Source organism: Pleurodeles waltl, chromosome 3_2 (genome assembly GCF_031143425.1).
Source record: "Pleurodeles waltl isolate 20211129_DDA chromosome 3_2, aPleWal1.hap1.20221129, whole genome shotgun sequence".
NCBI classification, from domain to species: Eukaryota; Metazoa; Chordata; class Amphibia; order Caudata; family Salamandridae; genus Pleurodeles; species Pleurodeles waltl.
This window is the reverse complement of record NC_090441.1, coordinates 2,067,865-2,091,871: the sequence shown is the minus strand read 5'-3', so window position 1 is coordinate 2,091,871 and position 24,007 is coordinate 2,067,865. Positions and strand designations below refer to the sequence as shown.

Sequence of the window (24,007 nt, the reverse complement as noted above, 5' to 3'; positions counted from 1 at the left end):
AGAACAGCTCAGATGAAGGGGAGCATTTGAGAGGGAGTCAGGTGTAACTTTGGCATGTTTATAGTGAAGCCCAATGAATGTGGGGAGGTCCACAGTAATCTGGAGGAGTGAGACGACAGCCTGGGCAAGCCCGCCTTCAACAGCTAGTTGTCAAGATAGGGGAAGACTGAAACCCCTGATCAGCGCAGATGAGCTGCAACCACTGCAATCACCTTGGTGAACACCATAGGGGCACTGGTAATGCCAAAGGGGAGCACGGTGAACTGAAAGTGCTCATGGCCATCGTGAACCGCAAGTAACATCTGTAGGCAGGCAGGAAGGGAATATGGAAATAAACAACCTGAAAGTCCAACACTACCATCTAGTTTCCTGGGTCCAGGGCAGAGGGAGCATCTTGAACTTTCCCTTCTTGAGGAAGAGGTTGAGGAAGTGAAGGTCTAGGATAGGGTGGAGGCCCTTGTCCTTTTTGGGTACCAGAAAATGGTGGGAATAGCAACCGTGACCTACTTCTGGCATGGGAACCCTCTCTATGGCTCCTTTGGCCAAGAGAGCCGTAACCTCATCACTGAGAAGGGGCAAGTGATCCTCCGTCATCCAAACGTAGGATGGTGGCACGGATAGAGGGATAGTCTCAAAAGGGAGGGAGTAGCCCATTCAGACCATCTGCAAAACCCACTCGTCTGACATGACGGATTGCCAGCAGAGCAGGTGATGACAAATTCTACCTCCAATTGGCCCAAGGTGGGGGGAAGAGTCAGACTAAGAAGGCTTAGAGGTTACTGCAAAGGTTAGGGGGACGGGGACTGTCCAGACCACTGGCCACCTGATCCACGAGGTTGGTGGATTCCGCGCCTTGGCCTCGCAGAGGCTGGGAAGCATGCACGGCACAATGGCCTGCCAGGAATGGACATGGTTGGAGACCCCTTCCGTAGCCACAAAATGGATGAAAGGCAGACTGGGGGGATGAGGGACCGCAGTGAAGCCAAAGGACCTGGCCGTAGCCAGAGAATCCTTGAAGCACTTGAGCGCAGAGTCTACCTTGTGTCCAAAGAGATGGTTACCCTCAAACGGCATGTCCATCAAGGTAGCTTGGACATCCCTTGAAAAGCCAGACATCCTCAGCCAGGCATGGTGCCTCAGGGTCACTGCTGATGAAACCTCTCTGTCTAGTGAGTTAGTTGTGTCAAGTCCACAACAGATTGTGAACATCTATCTGTCTCTACCATCGGCAACAGCCTGATAGAGTACAGCCCAGGCCTCCTCCGGGACCTCTGGCAGCACTTGCACAACCGTATCACACAGCGTGTGGGAATAGTGGCCCAACAGGCAATCAGTGTTCACGGACCACATCTTCTTCCCAAGTGTGTTCAACCTTTTGGATTCCCTTTCCCTGGGTGAGCAAGGAAACGGGCTCTGGGAGGTAGGGGCTGGGATAACCAAGCTCTCAGGGGTGGGGTATTTTGTCAGAAAACCTGGGTCCTCTGGAGCCGGTCGACGGCAGCAGACAATTGTCCTGTTCACAGGAGCCCCTGTGCTGGGTTCGGACCAGGTACTCAGTAGGACACCCATGAGGGCCTCATTAAACGGAAGCATGGGTTCTGAGGTGGAAGCTCCCAGTTGTAACACCTCTGTTAGGAGATTAGTCCTGACAGCCACAGAGGGCAACCTAAGGTCCAGGACCTCAGCTGCCCTCTTCACCACCACAGAGTAGAAAGCTCCCTCCACCGTAGCCAGGATAGGGGGAGAAAGCGTGCTAGTATCTAGAGAACAGCCCAATCCCCTAGCTTCACACAAGTCTGTACGCCAGGCCATAGGTTGTTCTTCATGGAGCTGGTATTCTAAAGGGTTCAATGACCCCCTACCATTCATTCATGTAACCTAGCCCATAAGAAAGGGGCTCAGGATCCGACCTAGGAGGCAAGGCTCATGCAGGTGGCAGAAATTTGCATTGTATGCCGTCAATACAGCTTTTTGTCGGAGTTGAGGATTACTAAGGGAATGGGGGTGCCCGTGGGTGCAAACAACGCTGAGAACGTTAGCGTCTGGACCGGTGTCAGGGAATCTCAGAGTGGTGCGACTGATGTTGGTCCGGATCCAGGACTGGATCCCTGAGTGCCCTTCGGCGCTGATGCTGAAGCTGCATGTACGAAACCGGACTGGCTCCTTCCATCTCCGCGGGGCCCAAAGGTGCTCCAGCGGTGTCAGACTGCCCAGAAAGTAGGCACATGGCCTCATAAAACTGCTCGAGTTGGGTAGGGGTCACTCTGGCTCCTGGAAACTCAGAGAGGTGCAGAGTCGGCCCAGGCACAGGCTCCGCAGAGCGACGCCTAGAATGTCGATGCTCCCTTGTCTCGTTGGCCGACTGACAAAGGAGAAGTCGAAGAATGCTTTGATTCCTTAGATTTCTTCTTGTGCCTCAACTTAACTGATTACCCGAGGACTTGGAGTGGGACGACAACGATGGAGGACTACGTGACTGATCCCAGGACCTTTCTCTCGGCAGAGATCTCGACTTGCGCAGAGTCAAGTGCCAGGCTGCCATCAACTTTAGGGACTGCTACCTCAAAACCTTCAGATGCACGGCCTGACACTTGAGCACATCAGGTCATGTTTGCGCTCCAGACACCAAAGACGCACGAGGTGCGGATCCCTCACAGACATCGCCTGATGACAAGATCCACAGGGCTTGAAGTGATCTTTCTCGAAGACATCATGGACATACCAGGAGAAGAAAACTCAAAAAACTCTTTGACAAAAAGTTGAAAAAAGCCAACCAAAAAATGGCTGAGGGCTATCTCTCTTTGGATCAGCGATTGCTGTGGTGGAAAAAAAAGAACTGATGTCAGCACGCTGGGGTGGCACCAATATGGGAACCGCAACACCATATCCAGTGCAGACTATGTCGATGACTGACACAGAGCCAATCAATGCCACCTTACGGCGCACAGGAGTAATGCTCACAAAATCCACCGGATCCAGTCTGATGCCGGGGGGGAAATTCAAGGTAAGAAATCTGCAACTAGAAGTCTCTCTATCAGATAGATATGACCATGTATGTACGGCTCTACTCCCCAGAATTACAACCTAAAAATTAAATGGAAACTCGGGTGCTATCTTGACCTACATAGAATTCTCTTGATATTCTATGGATCCCATTTACTATTACAAAGTTTAAGAGACAGTCTGGAAGTTTGTGTTTCGTTAATGATTACAGTTATGATGGATAGATGGATTTTTACGATATGAATGTAGTATCATGTGCACAAGGATATTCAAGCTGCATAGAAAAACAAACTGACGTTTGTTTCAGTTTTGGATCCACCATAGTCGCAATTAATATTTTAACTGAGATTTATGAATTGGTAGGGTGACTGGTGAAAGAACAAATATTTAACATCTGTTTCTGTGTTGAAATTGAGGGTAAAGGAGTTAGTGATCTCGATCCCTCCCAGTGACAAAGGCCCAGAAAATTATTCCAAAATGCATCGAGGATCCAGTGAGGACTCAAAATATTTTGATGATGCAAGCTACTTTCTGAATAGCATACATCAACAGAAAAATAACTTTTATTCATGTAATACAGGAGTGCATGCAAAGGGTTTCCTCACAGGAAAACATACAGACTTAGGGGGTCATTCTGACTCCCGCCGGCCGCGGTATCCGCAGGGCCGGCGGGAGCTGCCAGAATACCGCTGCGCGGTCACAAGACCGCCGCGGGTATTCTGGGTTTCCCGCTGGGCTGGCGGCCGACCGCCAGAAGGCCGCCCGCCAGCCCAGCGGGAAACACCCTTCCACAAGGATGCCGGCTCCGAATGGAGCCGGCGGAGTGGAAGGGGTGCGACGGGTGCAGTTGCACCCGTCGCGATTTTCAGTGTCTGCATGGCAGACACTGAAAATCATTGTGGGGCCCTGTTACGGGGGCCCCTGCAGTGCCCATGCCATTGGCATGGGCACTGCAGGGGCCCCCAGGGGCCCCATGACACCCCATACCGCCATCCTGTTCCTGGCGGCCAAAACCGCCAGGAACAGGATGGCGGTATGGGGGTCGGAATCCCCATGGCAGCAGAAAACCGGCGGTACACCGCCGGTTTTCCGTTTCTGACCGCGGCTGTACCGCTCAACCCTATGCCCTCAACCCACTGCCTGTGGCATAGGTAAGTCACCCCTCTAGGAGGCCTTACAGCCGTAAGGCAGGGTGCACTATACCACAGGTGAGGGCATAGTTGCATGAGCACTATGTCCCTACAGTGTCTAAGCCAAACCTTAGACATTGTAAGTGCAGGGTAGCCATAAAGAGTATATGGTCTGGGAGTCTGTCAATTACGAACTCCACAGTTCCATAATGGCTACACTGAAATCTAGGAAGTTTAGTATCAAACTTCTCAGCACAATAAATGCACACTGATGCCAGTGTGGAATTTATTGCAAAATGCACACAGAGGGCATCTTGGAGATGCCCCCTGCATGCCAGCCCGACTCCTAGTGTTAGGCTGACCAATTCCTGCCAGCCTGCCACAACCAGACGAGTTTCTGGCCACAAGAGGTGAGTGCCTTTGTCACTCTCTGGCCAGGAACAAAGCCTGCACTGAGGGGAGGTGCTTCTCACCTCCCCCTGCAGGAACTGTAACACCTTGCAGTGAGCCTCAAAGGCTCATTCCTGTTGTTACAGCGCACCAGGGCATCCCAGCTAGTGGAGATGCACGCCCTCTCCGGAAACAGCCCCTACATTTGGTGGCAAGTCCGGAGGAGATAATGAGAAAAACAAGGAGTCGCCGCCCACCAGTCAGGACAGACCCTAAGGTGTCCTGAGCTGAGGTGACCCCTGCCTTGGGAAATTCTCCCCAACACCTACCTTGCACACTGCACCCGGCCGCCCCTGTGCCGCTGAGGGTGTGTTTTGTGGGCTTGTGTGTGTGTCCCAGTGCTCTACAAAATCCCCCTTGTCTACTGCCCGAGGACGCAGGCACTTATCTGCTAGCAGACTGGAACCAGAGCACCCCTGTTCTCCATAGGCGCCTATGTGTTTTGGGCCCTCCTTTGACCTCTGCACCTTACCGGCCCTGTGTTGCTGGTGCTGTGGCTTTGGGGTTGCCTTGAACTCCCAACGGTGGACTGCCTATGCCCAGGACACTGACTGTGTAAGTGCTTTACTTACCTGAAAAACTAACCAAAACTTACCTCTCCCAGGAACTGTTGATTTTTGCACAGTGTCCACTTTTAAAATCGCTTATTGCCATTTTAACCAAAACTGTGTGTACTACTGTTTTAAATCAAAGTTCTATACTTATCTGTGTGAAGTACCTTGCATTTTTTGTACTTAACTCAAATTTGAATCTTGTGGTTCTAAAAATAAATTATGAAAATATATTTTTCTATATAAAAACCTATTGTCCTGGAGCTAAGTCTTTGAGTGTGTGTTCCTCATTTATTGCCTGTGTGTGTACAACAAATGCTTAACACTATCCTCTGATAAGCCCACTGCTCGACCACACTACCACAAAATAGAGCATTAGTATCATCTAATTTTGCCACTATCAGCCTCTATGGGGAACCCTTGGACTCTGTGCACACTATCTTTCACTTTGTGATAGTATATACAGAGCCAACTTCCTACACATATCATCTACTATGTTGGTTTGCTCCGGTTGATCACCAGAAACAAAATCCTTGCCTACTATGGTAATTGTAACATATGCCAGCCGGCAGGCTTTTAGCACATTGTACTAATAATCCATCCTTAAAAGCCTATTAGCTTTAACACATGATTTTCATAATAAATAGGCCAGGCCTACTGGCTTTGTCATAATGCTGCATAATAAAAAGATCAAACCTAAGAAATCTAGCATACCAACGTGTGGTAGAAAATGTGGAAGCCGTCAAAGAGCAGAGAAAAGAAGAGCTTTCTTCACTGCTTCTATGCCAGCAGAGAGGATGATGAGGGGTAGCAGGGCTCGAAAAATCCACTCCACCACTCCATTGGCGAGTCTTATTTGATCAGGTCCAGCTATTTTTAATATTTACTTGTCCCTTCTGGCAAGTTGACACTGAACAGGTGTTCTGTTCAGTCGAAAAGTGGAGGGGCAATAAAAGATGCCTTTAAATCTTGTTCTTATGTCACATTTGCTCTGTGTTTACAGAGAGAGTTCAAAAGTCAGTTTTTCTTACAATTAATGTTCCTTCTGACTGAAGAGTTCCAGGACTTTGTAAGGTGAACTGTGTGACCAGCTGCTTAGAATGTACAATAAAAGGATGTATGGTGTCAGCTTTTTCCTAGCAGAACAACATTAAAATGACTAAGTCAACTGTGCAAACATTTCAAAATATATTTCAGTAGTTGTGAAAGCCCTTTTTTATATGTCTGTGTGGTTAAAAAATATTTTTATAGGATGAAAACAAATCAGAATACTTTACAAGTTGATGTGCAAAGGATATGTTTTATGAAACCCAATTTTCACAGATTGTTAATACGCTATATAGTTTTATAAGTAAAGCTGCAAATTAGTGGAGAGGTTTTTGGACATTTCTTGGAAAGTTACTGTTGTAGATGACAATATGTTGCCACATCATGGTTTAGTAATATATTCATTAAAACTGAGTGTTTAAACAAACTGAGAAACACTCCTGCCCTTATGGCAATGTTGTTAGTAAACTAAAAGAAGTCCTAGGTTATGTGGGCTAGACCTCATGGGTATGTGTGGTAGATTCTTGTGATGCATGCAGCACACCTTAGTCTACTTAAGCAAACAAAATAGGTCTTTTGTACTGCAGAAATGCTGAGCTCACATATTTGAAGGTGCAATCATATGTGAGAATTAAGAAAAAGGAGACTCTATAAACTATTTGCCTAGGATCACACAATTTGAGACCCGTTTATGGGTGATGTACATTACAGTTAGATCAAGTAGATTATTTAAGTAACTCGAGGTCTAGTAATATTTTTATGAGTTTCCGAGCCCTGTGTAGGCCGATGCATGCTACAGGCTTGAGCTCAGACATCCTTTTGTAAAACAGTTCCATGGGCCTCCAGCGAGGGCATATGGTGCAGGCTGTGCCTCATGGGGAACACTGAGGAGTTGGAAGGGCAAAGACCTCTTCTAACACCCAGACACCACAAGGGAGCTGAATAATTAGCAAGTATGTAGTACAAAAGGGCTGTTCGTAGCAGGTTAAGCAGACTGCGATGAGCTGGAGTGAAGGACATGGTCTCAGAGATGTTCTTACCTTGATATTGGATCCATGAACCTCTGCCAGGAGAATTTGTTCTGGTTTTAGCCCACAGAGATCACTGAGCTGCTTTTTCAACCCTGTATACTTTTCATCCATGTTCAATCTCAGCCCATACCGGATAGGAGTGGTGCCATCTAACTTAATAACTTTAAAACAAAGGAAGACATTTTGAGCAAGGACAGAGTTTAATATATAAAACATACTTAACACGTTTTCTCAACCAACGGCTTTAACAATTTTCAGTAGCAAACGAACACACAGTGCACAAGAATGCATCTCTATTTATCTGATTATGAGAAAGCGGTCCAGCGTCAGTGAAATAAGTATGTTTTCACGTTATATGTAGCAGGGCGCGTTTAAGAGAATGAAGACCTGGCACCAAGGTAGCCTGTTTTATTATAAATATCAGTCACAGTCCTATCTAAGGGTATTATGCCATCTAGTGGAAATCTTTTGCAAAGCAGAAACTTAACAGCTCTGGTTTCATGTTGTCTTTAAGGTCGTAGCTGCTGCAAGACATATGTTATGTTGATCTGTTTATTGCACTGTTCACCAGTGATGATAGGCAGACGCTTCTTGGACATACACAGGCAAGCACAGTAATGTGTGGAATAGACATTCAAGCTTGGTTAGTGCCATTCCCTTCGGGGGGGATTGATAGATAGATGGATGTGCTGTTTGCATGCGCGACCCTTCTGTGTATATGAATGCATGTCTGGGTGTGCTATTTTACACATGTAAACCTTCAGAGTGTATGAATGCATGGGTGGAAGTGCTGTTTATATGCGCAAACCTTCAGTGTTTACGAATAAATGTATGGATGAACAAGTTACTTACCTTCGGTAACAAATTATCTGGTAGAGACTCTATCTAGCTGCAGATTCCTTAACTTAGAATTTCCTGGCGTCAGCTTTGAATCTGGAATTTTTCTGCTGAGCAGTACCCTGCGCATGCAGTCAGGTGGCGTCGTTCGGATCCGCGTGCGTCGTCCGACTCCGCCTGGCGTCATCGGAGTCGTCTGTGATGTCACGTTCTTCTATATAGGTACCATGCCAGCGCGTGTATGTCAGTCCTTTTCCACAACTTCCCAAGCCAGAAGCGCAGAGTCATGGAAGAACCAACTTTTTGCTCTTTTTTTCTGATTGTCTGAACAAAAAGTAATGCCCTGGAGAAAGGGTAAAAATCTGAATAACATATCCGCAAAGCGGGGAGGCTTGGGTGGGTGTAAGGAATATGCAGCTAGATAAAGTCTCTACCAGATAATTTGTTACTGAAGGTAAGTAACATGTTCATCTGATAGAGACTTCTAGCTGTAGATTCCTTACCTTAGAATAGATACCCCATATTCTTTTCTTAATTTATCTTAGAACCACAAGATTCAGAATCCAAATAAGTACATAAATTGTAAGGTACTTGGCATAGGTAAATATGGAACTTTGAATTAAAACAGTAATGTACACAGTTTTGGCAAACATGGCAATAAGCTATTTTAAAAGTGGACACTGAAAAAATCAACAGTTCCTGGGGGAGGTAAGTAATGGTTAGTTTTTCGGTTAAGTAAAGCACTTACAAGTTCAGTCTCTGGGGAATAGGCAGCCCACTGTTAGGGGTTCAAGTCAACCCCAAACACCCAGCACCAGCAACACAGGGCCGGTCAGGAGCAGAGGTCAAAGTAGAGCCCAAATAACATAGGCGCCTATGGAGACTAGGGTTGCTCTGGTTCCAGTCTGCCAGCAGGTAAGTACCTGCGTCCTCGGGGAGCAGACCAGGGGGGTTTTGTAGAGCACTGAGGGGGGTCACAAACAGACACACAAAATATACCCTCAGCGGCACAGGGGCAGCTGGGTGCAGGGTGTGAAGGAGGTGTCGGGTTTTAGGTAGAAATCAATGGAGAGACCCGGGGGGTCACTCTGGCGATGCAGGCAGGGCACAGGGGGCTTCTCGGGCCAGCCACCGTCTGGGCAAGGATAAGGGCCACCTGCTGGTCACTCCTGCACTGGTAGTTGGTTTCTCTCGGGCGTGGGGGTTGCGGGCGCAGTGCTTCTTCCAGGCGTCGGGTCCTTTGTTACCGGGCAGTTGCAGTCAGGGGGGGCCCTGGATTCTCTCTGCAGGCTTCGCTGTAGGGGTGCAGGGAGGTCGTCTCAGGGTGTCCATGTTGTGGGAGCCGCCTGGAGGTCCTCTCTGCAATGTTGGTTCTTCTGGAAACGGGCCGGGGGCGTTGGGTGCAGAGTGTTGGAGACTCACGCTTCTGGAGTGAGCCACAACGGGAGGACAGCGGGAGGAGAAAGCATACCAGCATCTGGAGAAGTATCCAGTCCACTGGATTCCCCTAGATCCTCATAACAGTCCTGTTCGTGCTCCAATCCATACTCTAAAGGGTCCTCAGATCCCCCCCCCCCCAATTCCTCTCCTGTGCCTGGCTGTTCTGAATAAGCCTCAGGCACTGATCTGAGCCTAGATGGCGCCGTCAAAGTCGGAATCGGCGTTGTAGGATCATATCGGATCATCCGGAATAAGGATGGGGCTACCACCACCGGTGGGTGCCGGTGGTGGAGGAAGCATCAATGTCGGGCCCGGCGCCGGAGGAGGTCGACTGTAAGAGACCGGTGCCAGTCTGGATCCGCTATTGGACCCCGGGGTATCCAACGCCGCTGGGGTCGAAACCGCTGACGTCGAATCCGATGGGACCCATGCTGACCCCGTGGGGCCCAAAGACCCACCCGAGGGTGCAGCACGCGCAAAAACAAGGCACAGCATAGCCTCGTAAAATAATTTCATTTTAGCGGGGGTCGCTCCGGTCCCCGGAAAAGGGGGAAGACGCGTAGTCGGCCCTGGTGACGGCTCCGTGGAACCGCGCTCAAAACCTCTATGTTCCCTAGACGCCTCGTCAACCGACGGGTGTGGCAAAGTCGAAGTTCGTTTGGACGACGACTTCTTCTTGTGCCTCTCACCTGAATGCCCCGAAGACCTTGAATGCGAGGAAGATGACTTGGGCTCCTGGAGCGGTGATACGACCTCCTCCTAGAGCGGGACCGTGACCTCGGAGTCGAGCTAACCGACAGTCGGAACATGATAAAGACACACCTGGTGAGGATCCGTAACCGACATGGTGCGATGGCATGCACCACATGTTTGAATCCCGTCTTCCTCAAAGACATTGTTCAGACAATCGAAAAAACTTTGACAAAACCATCGAAAAAAGGGTAGCTCTTTCCGGATCTGCACTTAACCAGCATGGAAGGAAAAAAGCTGACGTGCCGGGGTGGTGTCTATATAGAAGACTGTGACATCACAGACTACTCCAACAACGCCACCCGGAGTCGGACGACGCACGCGGATCCGAATGATGCCACCCGACGGCACGCGCAGGGTACTGCTCAGCAGAACAACTGCGGATTCGAAGCTGACACCAGGGAATTCTAAGGTAAGGAATCTGCAGCTTGAAGTCTCTATCAGATGTGCTGTTTTACACGTGTGTATGAATGCATGGATGGGTGTGCTGTTTATATACGCGAACCTGGCCGAAAGGCAGCGGAACGCTGCGCAAGAACAAAGGCTAAGCCCCCTCAATAAGTGATAGACGGATAGTTGGTTTGTGGAGTTCTACTGCAACACTCTGCTGTGTTCTTTAAAGAAGTGAGCAGATAACACTTAAAGCTGCCTGCTTCGCTGTTTAACAACCACACTGATTGTCAAAGAGTTGCGCTAGGGGCTACTGGCAGTAAAAGACTGAGCAGCATCAACCACTTGCCGTGCACTGTTGGTTATGGAAGGTGCCAGGATCTACACTATACCTGTGACTTGACAAGCAGTGTACTCTCCGCGCACCACTAACCAGTGTGCATTCGGCCTGTCTAGATGGTGAGAGGATTTCACACTGTCACATCAATCTTCGGCTTTCTGCTCAGACTCGAAGAACGGGTCGGGCTGTGCTATTATAACATAGCAGTCATTCTGACAGCCACTAGTACTGTCCAATAAAAAGGCAGGCCAGCTGACAAATCCTGGGGGCAGCAGAGCTCTGCTCAGGTACTGGTGAAATGCCAAAACAAGTACTGCCACCATGCTGAGACGCCTTAGTATTGTGGCGTGGTCTGTACAAGCCCTTTTAAGACGTGCTCTTGGCTTCTCACAATGACCACAGTGAGACTTCACACCCCCATGGCCTCTGTTTGTCAACTATCTGCTGAGACTGCCAGCAAGTGACAACAGTTCTATCACTTACCCAGCCGTACACAACGATACACAAAACTTCATAACCAATACATGAAACACTATTATTAACAGTATGTGGTTTCCTTGTATGAAAAAATAAAACATGCTGGGCGACGCTGGTGAATTAATTTCAGGCACTGGTCACATTCCAGTCCATCATTTTTGTGCCTGTACAAACCAAGACCAACAATAAGCAAATCAGTACTGGTCATGATCTGAAAGAGGATGTCCAGTTCCAACTGCGAGTCTGTCTCTCCTGTCTTTAGGAGGCTCAAGCATGCTTTTGCAGAATGCTCTTTAATAGCAATCTTGGCTAAAAAAACAATAGTCGTATATTGTGTAGTTACCTCTATCAGGCGAGGCTAGGAATCGTACACCACAAGTTGGGCAAACAAGATTAAACTGCGCTCACAGAAAAATGTTACATGAATTTCTCCTGTTCACAGAGTGCACTTTTTCTTACAATATGCAGTTGGTATTTCCACAAGAAGCCAGTCTCACCTGTAATTTCTAAGTGCATGTAGCTGTCCATTGGGAGGGGCAATGAGAGAAAATTGAAGGGATCAAATCGAACACTTATATGGCCACACATTTTGCATTTCACTTGGGAGCGTAACTGTCCATGGAACAAGTCCACCACAATAGACTTGTTTCGCCTCAAATGATTGTCCCAGGCCTGAGAGAGGAAAAAGTTTATGAGTCAGATGATTTTGAAGAGAAACATATTTTGTACTATACTGAGGTTTTACTTAAACGAGAGCAGTTTTTAGAATTGCCACTTCAGTTTCTTTGGACATAACGCATTTGTATCTTGCCATTCCCAGCCTCAGGGAGGATTTCTAAACTACTGCATTGTAAAACTACATGGGGCGCATCAGCCACTTGAACAAAATCTCTTTAAAAGTAGTCTGTCTGTGATGGCAAATTATAACTTGGGAGACCAGTAATGACAATCAGAATTATCGAAGAGTCTGATTTCAAAGTTTTTCAGCATTGCACAACATTCAAATAAACCATTTCCTAGCCATGCTACAGGACACCATTACAAAGAGGCCCAGCAAGAATCACTAACTTGAACCAAGAGATTTGGTTGAAACTGTTGAATATTGAGTTTTTATTTCTCATCTTTTTGTTAGTCACACACACCAACAAACTGACCATCACCCACTCATCTATCCGCTGCCAACGAATAGGCAGGGCCACCCACACACCTAAATACAGAAGACTAGCACTTAAAAAAAATGTTAAACAAACCCTTGCTTCTAAATTTTACACACATATAAACGGGAAAACCATTTAGCAGTGTTGTATACAAAGAAGTGGCATAAAGTTAGCACAAATTTTCTGCTGTACAAATCAAACTATTTCTTTTACAATTGTAGCAAGCCTTCAACTATTTTTTGATATGTTAAAAAAATTGCTATGTGGCACCATGATGTATGGGATTCTCTTCAGCACCAGAGCAAGAAATCAATGTATATTCGAAACATTCTTGGAATGTTAACATAGCATAACGCTGAATGCTCACTTTGCATGTATGTTAATTAATGCTTAATGCAGGCTCACTCTTGACAATCGCCAACTGTTAAGTTATGTGAATTTAGTTTAGAAAAATAAGAGCTTAGATACAGCAGCATTTGTGCTAAAAACTGAGATTAACAGGATAGGTTTCTGCCAATTTGTTGGCAGTATATGATAACCAGGTTCACGAATTCCTGTTATAATTCATCTTCTCAAAACTAAATTTGACGTTATCTGCAAATAAGTAGGAACATTTGATGATTAAGTCGGCCCAAACATAAAAAACACCCCTTTGTGAAATATGAATCAATGTGAGACTATGTTTAAGCATTTTGTTACACCATAAAGGAAAAGGTACTTACATTCGGTAAAAATATTTATAGTGGATAGATATTTTAAGTGGATAGATATTTCTAGTTGATCTAAGTAACTTTTTCTTTTGAAGGATACTTTTACCTGCAGATTCCTTTTTACCTCTTGAATAGATTTTTATGTAATACCCACCTACAGAATGGAGGGTCGTGATGGATGGATATACTAGGAAGACCTGCAACACAAATCGGGCAAAATGCCCATCCCTCATTACCTCCGAAACTAGGCAATAGTTCTTGGCAAGGGTGAAAGGGGATGATAAAGTGGACACCCTACTGGGAATGAGTCCTAATGCCGTCCAATGAATCCTCATGAGCCCTTGCATAGTAGATTTTGATGCATAAAAAGAACCATCTAGATAATGGTCTGTTCTGCACTGCTTCCTCTTTTCTGTTGCATACATAGCCTATGAAAAACTGGTCATCACTGTCTATTTCCTTTCTGTGGTTGGCGTCAAAACTCACCGCAAGCTTTGGATCAAGCCTCTGCAGCCTTTCCGCCTCCTTAGCAGGGTATCGGGGGACAGAAAGATGAAAGCATTAAGGACTGACTCAGATGTTAGGTGGTAACCATCTTCAAGAGGAAAACAGTGCTGGCTATTAGGACGACCTTTTCAGACTAAAAAGTGGGAGGGGAACTTTGGTGCTCAAGACTTGCCACTCGCTAACATCCCTAGCGGAAGTGATAGCAACAAGAACAACTGTTTTGATGGTTTAGAGACATAAGGAACAACTGTGAAAGGGATGAGATGGAGCCCTTATGAAAAAATAAGAACCAGGCTTAAATCCTATAGTGGCAAAACAAAAAGAGTGGGTGGAAACATTGATCAGACCTCTCAAGCACCACAAGATGATGGGAGGACTTGAAAAGGAATGGTTGATCCAGCAGGCACAGAAAAAAATGACAAGGCCACTAGATATCCCCCTTCACCGTACCCACAGCACAGCCTTCTTGTGTCAAATTAAGTCCAAACTTCAGGGGCGTCATGGGGTGAAACTAATCATATGTGCACCAAGTGACAAACTTATGACAGCTACAGGAGTAAAGAGACTTGGCGGAGGAACGACATGCACATAAGATCATTTTCACTATGTCATCAGATAGAAAAAATTCAGTCAAGTGTCCCTGGTCAACCTCCACACATAAAGGTGTACACACCGGAGATGTGGGTGGAGAACCGTACACCCAGACAGGGAGAAGAGGTCTACCTTGAGAGCAAAGTGGCACAGGGATGTTTGCTGACATACCTCATCACAGTAATTTTGTCTGTTAAGCACTAGAATGACGAGTTGCAAAGGAAGAAATGCCTTGAGCACAATGCAAATCACACTCAGTTCAAGCAGATTATTGTGAAGACTGGTCCTCTGGAGGCCAAAGAAATCTGATCTCCAGTTTCTCTACATGAACACCCAACTTTAAAGTGAAGGCAGTCGTCACAACCATGGCCACAGCAAAAGAGGGTTGGGCAGGATACCCCTCTGGAAAGGTTCTTCTTCAAACCCAGCCAAGCACGCTGGGTAACAGTGTCCCTGGAAACCACAATGGAGCCTGCGAGGTAGCCCCCATGCTGGAACCATTGCCTGATAAGGCACAACTGCAGAGACCTCACTTGTCAGTGGCATGCATGATCAGAAGAATGCAAAAAGTCAGCTGACCTAGCAGGTGAAGGGCACATAGGACTGAAATGTCTTGCACTGTTAGCTCAAATAACAAGGCTCCGCCCAAGATGGTATCCAGGACTGCCCCATGAAAAGGAGAGACAGAGGGCTCGAGGTGAGATTTGGGTACATTGAAATAAAAACTGAAGTCCTGCAGCCTGGATGCTGCCCACAGCAGATACATGCAGTCATCCTGTTAGAGAAAAAAACAGCAATAGCAGACAACCTGAAATGGGCTGCTACAACCACCATCACCCCTGCAAAAACTTGTAGCTACAAATTCAAACCAAAAGAAAGGACTGAAAATTGGTACTAAGTCAAGCCCACCACAAAATTAAGGTATTTCCTGTGGGACATCAGGAATGGGTATATGGAAATATGCGTCCTGTAAGTCAAGTGACACCATTCAGTCTCCAAAAGTCTGAGTGCCAATAGAACCTGTGCATAGGATAGCAGCTTGAGCTTTTCTATGTGGAGGAAGAGGCTCAAGATCCTGAGGTGCAAGTTCGGAGGAAGACTGCCATCCTTCTTTTGAACAATTAAGTGTCAGTATATTTCATTGTTGACCCATCTACTACTCTTGCACCAACTCCACACTTCCTTTCTGAAGCAAGGCTCCCAATTTCTGCTACAGCAGTGAGAGATGTTCCTACTAAAGGTCTAACTGGGGAGGAGGAATCTGTGGTGGAGACTGTTGGAAGGGTAGGGTATTCCTCTTTTACACAACCTGTAAGACCTAGTGGTCCTAAGTACTGGCCTTCCAGGCCTGTGGAAATAGAGACACCCGGCCTCCCACTGGTCTCAAATGAACCGACATGCAAGAACTAAGTCTGCTTTCTTGTAGTGGCTGAGAAGAACGAGAGAGTACATTTCAGAGAGATAAAAGGCCCCATCCCTTTGCACAACTACTGTATTGTAACAAGGTGGTGTTCGGGGACCGTTGCTCAGCAAGACTGACCTAGGTTTTGGTAGAAGTTGAGGACTCTCCCAAAAGCCCTAAGATTTCTTCCTTTAAATCTGCAGACCACGGAAACGGGATTTGCGAGAACTTGCCTCGGCTGAGATGGCATAAAAGGAGGTCCATCGTTTCTCAGCCTGGCAGGCAGATCTCCTGACACCACCGAATTTTGCCACTGACCTAGCAACCAAATCACCCATATCCATGCTGGACTGGATTATTTGACCAGATGCTGCTTCGTCATCACTGATGTGATTTTGGAAGTAGACCAGGAGTTCCTCAGAAAGATGAAGAATTAGTGTGTCTGCCATGTCCTATAGTGCATGCACATAGCGTTATAGTACACAAGTGGCATTCAAAGATTTGACCTCTATGCTCCCAGCTGCAAACACTGCAGTTTTTCGATTTTCTACACACCAGACTAGTAGAGATATTAACAGGAGTACATATGTATGGCTGCAATGCTTGAATAACTGGGTTTTTTCAAGAAGGGTGTTCAGACACAAATAAGGGATCACTCAGAGCGGGTCTATATCTCCTGGCCATAGACCTATTGAAAGAAGGGGCGAAGGATAGTTTGGTCCACATAGCCAGAGCAGGGTCTAGCAGGGTCTCATCAAATGGGAGAAGTGTCTTTGATGTGTGGATAGGGGGCTGAAGAACCTCAGTGAAGATGTTAGCATTAGTTTCCACAGTTGGCTGGGGTAATTTCAGGACATCCGCAGCTTTCCTTATGATAGAATGATAGAAGCTCACTCCTGTCACTATGTCACTAGGCTCAGCCTGGCCCTGACATTTCTGCAAAGGCTCTTGAGGATCTTCCGTTTCAGAAACTGTGCCAAACAGATCATAAAGTGAGGGATGCTCTTGAAACTGTCTCTCTTCCAGCAGACATTGTGGCTTCATTATCGATCTATGTACTGGTGCGGGGTTGAAAATCCGAAGTAGACTGCCCTGGAGCTAGAGCTGGTGCCAGCATCGTTAGAGTTATGACAGGAGCCGGCGGTGCCACAGATGGTGAAGGCTGTGGTGGAGTCGGGGTCAGTACCAAAGGTGACGTCAATGCTGCTGCCTGGGAAGGCAGTAAGGGGGGCAAAAGGAGTCAAAGGAAAACCCACCATTGTGAATCCAAAAAGGCAAACCCTATAGTTTGCATAGAATCCAAAAGGCACTCCAGAGGGGATTGTCGCACATGGCACTGAGGTACGGCGCTGGATCAGAGCCAGGAGGTTCACATACAGCTGCAGGGCAGCCATCAAGGGCAGTGACACTAACACCAGAACCTCTGTTGGCATTGGTGGCACCATCTCCTACAGCTAGGATGCCAACTTCAGGTCCGAAAAAGCCCAAGAGTGGTCTTCTTGACTTACCTCTCTTCTGCTTGCTTCTCTACCTCCTCTTTTTGTGTTTCTTATGGGAGGACCTTGACTCAACAATGCCAGGGATCTGGATCACGAGGTTGCTCTATGCCTGCCTCTGCTGTTGTTGGCCCTGGCCATAAACAGCTTGGCTCTCACTCTTTAATGGCCTTGGGGTGCATGCTCTGAAATGACTAACAGGATATAGAGTTGTGATAAGAACTCAAACAGCATGGGCAAATGTTGTGGGGGGTCAGTTGGGACATTTATCTCTCACAAGCCTGGCCAAGGTTCGAACCCTGCCCTTTTAGGGGGAATATTGTTGTGGCACTAATTAGGAATTTTTTTAGAAGAATCAACCTCTGGAACAGCATTGAGAGTGCAGCTGAAGGGAACTGACATCAGCACAATGGTAGGGTCACTTTATGGGGTCGGCATTGACACAGAAACATCACATGGCACATCTAATGGAGCCGGCACCCCTCACAGTAGAAAACCTAAGGAGAAATGGTCTCTGGACTGGTGAAATACCTGGGGGAGTATCCAAGAGGTGAGGTATGTGCAGGTAAAAGTATTATTCAGAGAGCATAGTGCTTCAAATGTAAGCACTTGAATGACTAAATGATATTTCCTAAGGTCTGATGACTATTGTACACTGAATGACAAGCTGGATGGTGGAACATTGATCTTCAATGTCACTTTATGGTCCTGGTGATCCAGTTTCGACCTCTCTGCATGCAAATTGTAATTAGAGACAAGCTGAAGGTGTCTCCTAATTTTCTGCAGATAGAACCTGCCGCAAATAATGCGTGCAAATACTACACAATTCTGTTTTATGCACCTTGGAATGAGGAAAAACATGCAAAATTTGCATCCCCCATTCGGAGGTCTGCTGCTCAAATACCTACACACCCAATAATCACTGCATCCCAAGCTAATGGAAATTAGTGGGTACACAATTTCCATCAACAAATGTGCAGCCAAGTAATAAGTGAATATCTGCTTTTTGTTTATGCAGTGCATGAACACAATTTTATTTGCAATCAAGTTGCTAAATTTATATTTAAATCATAAACCCCTATACTTACAGATTAAGGTACAATATAAGTACTCTTTTGGCCATTTTTTCTGGGACACCAACCATCTACAATATGCTCCGAGTTCATTTGACCTTCCATGTTATTACTTTACCTATTCCGTATTGCTAGGACTGGGCTTGTTTCTGCTAGTTCTTTATTAATGTAAGATGCTATTGTCACTATTGATGTTTTATTGGAAAACACCCTCCTACTTCACAATGCATGAGGCTATATAAAACTGTTAAACAAATTAATATGGAACAGATTCAAAGTAAGACCAGGTAATGGAGTTATACGCAGAATGCATTTTACAACCAAATAATTTAGAAAGCTGCAAAAAATGTATTGCTTGCAGAAAATTAAAATATCTTTTTTCTCCTATTCTCATACATTTTAAACAAATGGATACTACAAAGCCATCTAACGTTTAGCTACAACTTTGACTGTGCAACTAATCCTTATGGCACCACGGAATACCAACCTCTGCTGCAACCTCCCAGTCAGGGCGTCCATCACTGTCCTTCAGTTCGACGTAGGGTTTATCGTGCACTCTGTTCAAGTCCTCGTGAAGGCCATCCAACAAAAAAGCTAAAAGTTCCTGAGAGTCTTGTTGTTGAAAGCCATTAAATCTGGGAGCATATTTTGCTATTGTCCACTGCAAAATAGAGAACTTGTTTAGTTTTATGATAATATGCAATGAACCAAATACAAATACATCTTTATTTACTGAAATCAGTGCTGCTGGGATAATTCAAACTGACTTCCACAGGCAGACATAATTAATGTTAAGTACTGTGAGTGAATGTAATAGGAAGAAGAGAGGTATTTAAATGTGAGTGTAATGCAGAAACATCATAAAAACATAATACTTAAAAACAGGTCCTATTCAATGTTGGTGGTAAACCTTCAAATTAAGGCAATATATTATAATGTGTACAAATAAAAAATAAAGGACACAGGAAAAGTGATGAAAATAACATAGTATGAGTGCACACAGCATTTATGTATGGCACTGACTAGTCATCTTCAGTTAGCTAATCAAAAGTTATTTAAAAAATATATATATATATATAGTTCATTCAGCTGTGCAAACATTAGTCAATGATAACACAAGTCTGAAGAGCACAGTTTGCTAGTAAAGGCTTAAATAGTTGAAAGCATCATTTTCCAGCAGGGAATTGTTAGAATAGCAACAAAAATATCTTACCCGCAGCTTTAAAGGAGCAACATTTTTCTGTGTGCCACTCCACAGCTCCTGAACTAAATCCCCATAACATTTTGCCATATGTCCTTTCATGCCAATAGGATTTGTCCTAGATTTGATACAAAGTGAATAAATAAACTTTTATTCAAATTTAGAACATGATCTGAGCTAAGAAGAGGAAAAACTGTTATGGTGCTAAAACGTTCAAGATTAGCTAGGCTCTAGTCATATTGTGCATTTAAGAATAACACAGACAAGTACTCTCCTGCTGCAAGAAATGGGATATTCCAAGGTCTGAGGACAAACATTCTTGAGTATATCTTTAACAATTTAAATTCATACCTGTGTCGTACTGTTATGTCATGAACTACAATGCATATAGTCCAGTAATCTAGTGAAGGAAGAGACTAAAGGCAAAAACACCTGCCCCACTTAATTTGCATGACATATAATTCAAGTTCCTTAACATAATTGGTAACTGAGGCCAATTCATTATGAATGCTTGCAATGAGAGATTTTTATGTGCACGCTTGCTGCTGCACAGCATTCCATGAGTAGGGAGAAGCAAAGTCTGAGTTAAAGCAATTAGGATGTGGTCTTAGAGGACAAGTTACTTATCTTCACAGTAAAGCTGTTTCTGGTGGATACTCTACCCACTACAGAATTCTTATGTATAGAATATCCCCAGGTGCAAGACTGGATACGAAAGATGTAAATAGCATCGCTTCTGCATTCCACCGGGTGGCAAAGTGCATCTTCGTGCTGACTTTATTCCATCCCAAATTAACAATGGAGTTGCATATGAGCGCATTCCCTGAGTTTTGATGCTTCTTTCTTAATTGTATTCGTGCCCTTGGACGAGGAGCCCAACAATAATCAGAGGTACCAATGTGGAGCTCTCTAATTGGGATTTCCATCTTCCTAGTTGAAAAAACAGACCATTCCAAAGAGGAGGGTGGATGGAGGGCACTGAGGAATCTGCAGTTAGATAAGAGCATAAACCAGGAATAGCGCTAACAAAGGTAAGTAATTTGTTCTTCTGATGGATACTTCTAACTACAGATCTTCATATTTAGAACAGATATAAAAGCAGGAGCCCTCAAAGTGATGGCTCTGTTGAATGGCTCAGATTACCCAAATGGGGGAAGTGCCCTTCCCATTGTACAGGAATGACAAGGCAGTATCTACTTTGTGAATGTGTGCAGTGATGCCTGTAAAGCAGCCTGGCACATAAAGAAAAAGCACTCTGCAGTGGTAGCTCCTGTGGCCATGGTGAAATGGGCGCTCATTCCTTCTGAAGGCTGCTTATTGTCCATTGAGTTTCAGATCTTAATGCTGAGGACTATTATCCACCAAGATAATGTATTTTTATACACTGCTTTGCTTTTCTCTGCCCACAGAACATCACAAAATATGGACTGTTCACCCGTTGGTCTTTGGTGGCCTTGATGTAGAAGCTCAAGGCTTGCTTGGGGTCCATACAATGCAGTCGCTTCCCTTCCTTCAAGGGGTGAGGCGAGGCAGAGCAAAGAACCCTGGGAGAGTGATGGATTGCCCAATGTGAAAAGGAGTCATGACTTTTGGCAGAAATACCATCTTCGTCCCCACCCAATAACCACCTATTGAAGTGCAGATTGTGGAGGTTTGAGTGTAGAATCCTAACTTGCTGCTGCACCAGGAGATCCTCCTGAAGGGGCAGCCTGACCAGAAAACAGATGCTCATGCCCAGAAGTTCTTGGTACCACACTCTCCTTGCACAATACGGAGGCACTTGGATGACGTAAGAATGGATGCTCTTCTTCAGAACTAGGGGGCGGGAGATGCAGAGGAGACGAAAAGGCATGTAGGATTCTGTGCTCCACTCTATGCGGAATGAGCCTTTGAGATAGCACCTCTTAGAAATTCCAAGTTTTGACAAATTGCGTTCCCAATTGTGAAGAAAGGATATAACCTGATTTCTCTCCATTGTTGGAAGATGCCCTGTGCCATCTTGGGAAGTAACAGTCTTTCGTGATCTGCCAGGCGCTGGTGGTTCAGTTAATCTGTCCTGGTGTCAAATATCCTACCAGGTGATTCACGACCAAAGAAATGTCCTGACAGTCCAGCCAGCTCCAGAAAGAAGGTGCTTCTTGGCACAGGACCTAGGACCCCACCCTCCCTGCATCTTGCATCACCACATGAAGGCGGTGTTGACCATGAGAACCTGAACTAGCCTACCCTTGATGGACGTAAGAAGGCTTTCAGCATCAGGCGAATAGCCCACTGCCCCAGCAGGTAAATGTGGAGACAGGTCTTTGTCAGAGACAAGAGTCCTCTTATAACCTCTTCCAGATGATTTTCTCATCCCAGTAATGATGCATCCATCATCGCCGTCATCTCTGGGTGAGGCAAGGAGAACCGTCTATCTCTGGTCCTATTACAGTTGAGCAGCAACCACTGCAGGTCTTTTGCAGTCTTCTGTGAATTATGGACAGAATCCAAATGTTCCATAGGTGCTGGGCTCACTGAGACTTCAGGTTTCACTCCACAGCCTGTATATGCTACCTGGCATAGCTGACAAAGAGGATGCCAAGTAGCCTCACAGTCATCCTAACTGAGAAACAAGGACTGAGATTGAAACATCTGTATCATGCCCGAATGTCCTGGAATCATGATGTAGGGATGGCTCAAAACTCCAAAATATCCAGGAGGGCTCCAATGAAAGGGAGTGAGCCAGGTGTGACGTCTGGACATTGATAGTGAAACCCAACATTGTCAGGAGGTTCAACATTGTCTAGAGGTGGTCTATGATTGACTATGGTGAGCCCGTCTTAAACAGTCAATCGTTGAGGTAGGTAAAAACTGGAATCCCCAACCTCTCAAAGTGTGCTGCGAACACCACCACCACTTTCCTGAACGCCCCACAGCTCTGGTGAGTCTAAAGGCCAAAGCAGATTGACAATGCACCTGGCCCACCTTGAGCTACACACAGTGCCTCTGGGACTGCAGGATGGGTACATGAAAGTAGGAGTGTTACAGGTTCAAATTTAGCATCTTCTGCATGAAAGAATTGGGAGGATACAGATCTGAAATAGGCGGAAGGTCTCCTTCCTTCTTTCACACAAGGATATAGTAGAAGTAACAGTCCCACACATGAACCTTCTCTATAGCTGCTATTAGAAAAAGAGCCTTCACCTCTTGAAGCAAGATAGATAAGTGTTCCTTTGAAAGTTGCTCTGATGTGGGAGATAGATGTGGTGGGTCTGAAAATAATGCAGCACATAGCCCTGAAATGTTAAGGACCCATCTGTTGGATGGTATAGTTTGCCACACCTGGAGGAAATGTTTGATCCTACCTCCCACAGGGCGGTTGTGCACCTCTAAGGGCAAACTAAAGAGGCTGTTGCCATAGAGGTGGGGGGAACTAGGAAGCTTGTTGACTCTGGTGGTCTGGAAGTTGTCTGCTTGACCTCCGTACCTGACTCCCTAAAGGACTGGGGTGCCTGTTGTGGAGGTGGTCGTGAGTATTCCTGAATGGAGTGAAACTGCTGAGGGATCTGCCTAGCAGAAAGGACCAAGGAACATGCCATAGCCTGGAACTTTTTAAAGTGCTCCAGGGCAGAATTAGCCTTCTCACCAAACAGGCAATGTGTTTAGGGGGGAGAAAGTAAAATGGAGTAAATACCATCAACTGAGGCATCACAAAAGGTTTCAGTAGAAATACATGTTTCAAACCTTTCACAAATCTCATGACAGGTGATTTATAAGAAGAGGGCTACTTTGGCAACTGCAAAAAAGCAGAAAGAACAGATAAGTAGCACAGTCCTTGCTGGGCCAATGACACAACGAACAACGAAACTTTAAACAATTTCACTTGTATTGAATCCATATGTTGGGTGCTGCATCAATCCACTGATTTTGTGGAGGGAGGCCTTGCTGCCAAGATGACATCAAGGACCTCTGAGGGAAGGTCGTAGGAAGTCAACTGGTGCCGCTCAATCTCTAATCATGTAGTTGCAAATTGTGCAGGACCAGGCCCAACTGCTGTGACAGAAGAAGCTGCACAATGTGGATACTCTATCAAACCCCAGATTTATTACCATTTAAATTCCGCCAGGTGCCAAATTGCATCAGGAAACCACTAAAGCCAGTGTTCCTACATGTAATCAGATGGCACCAATAGTGCCTTTGGAAGTGATGACACAGAGTCATATATAGATGCCACCCCTGCACAATGACCTTTTTTCCCCTATTCTTCTGTGCTCTCAAACGCAGATCAACCATGTTAGACTGCAAACATGACATTGTGTCAAGCTAACTTGGGACCTTTTTAGAATCCTAAAATTCCCCTCCATTGAGCGGAGAGGAGGGAGGGAAGTGAGCAGTCTGCAGTGAGACTAAATATCCATCATAAAGTGTTAGAGAAGGTTGAACCG

The 24,007-nt window shown here is 45.7% G+C and overlaps 1 protein-coding gene across 2 annotated transcripts in view; it reads right to left on the bottom strand.

Moving 5' to 3' along the window:
- The window catches only part of USP32 (ubiquitin specific peptidase 32), a 941,828-nt gene that overhangs the window by 174,102 nt on the left and 743,719 nt on the right, over window positions 1-24,007 (bottom strand). For both annotated transcript variants that reach the window (XM_069226537.1, XM_069226538.1), the window contains exons 21-24: window positions 19,596-19,701; window positions 18,870-19,043; window positions 11,944-12,118; window positions 7,222-7,373 (exon numbers count right to left, since the gene is read on the bottom strand). In XM_069226537.1, coding sequence (XP_069082638.1) covers window positions 7,222-7,373; window positions 11,944-12,118; window positions 18,870-19,043; window positions 19,596-19,701 — 607 coding nt within the window. The remainder of the gene's footprint in view (window positions 1-7,221; window positions 7,374-11,943; window positions 12,119-18,869; window positions 19,044-19,595; window positions 19,702-24,007) is intronic.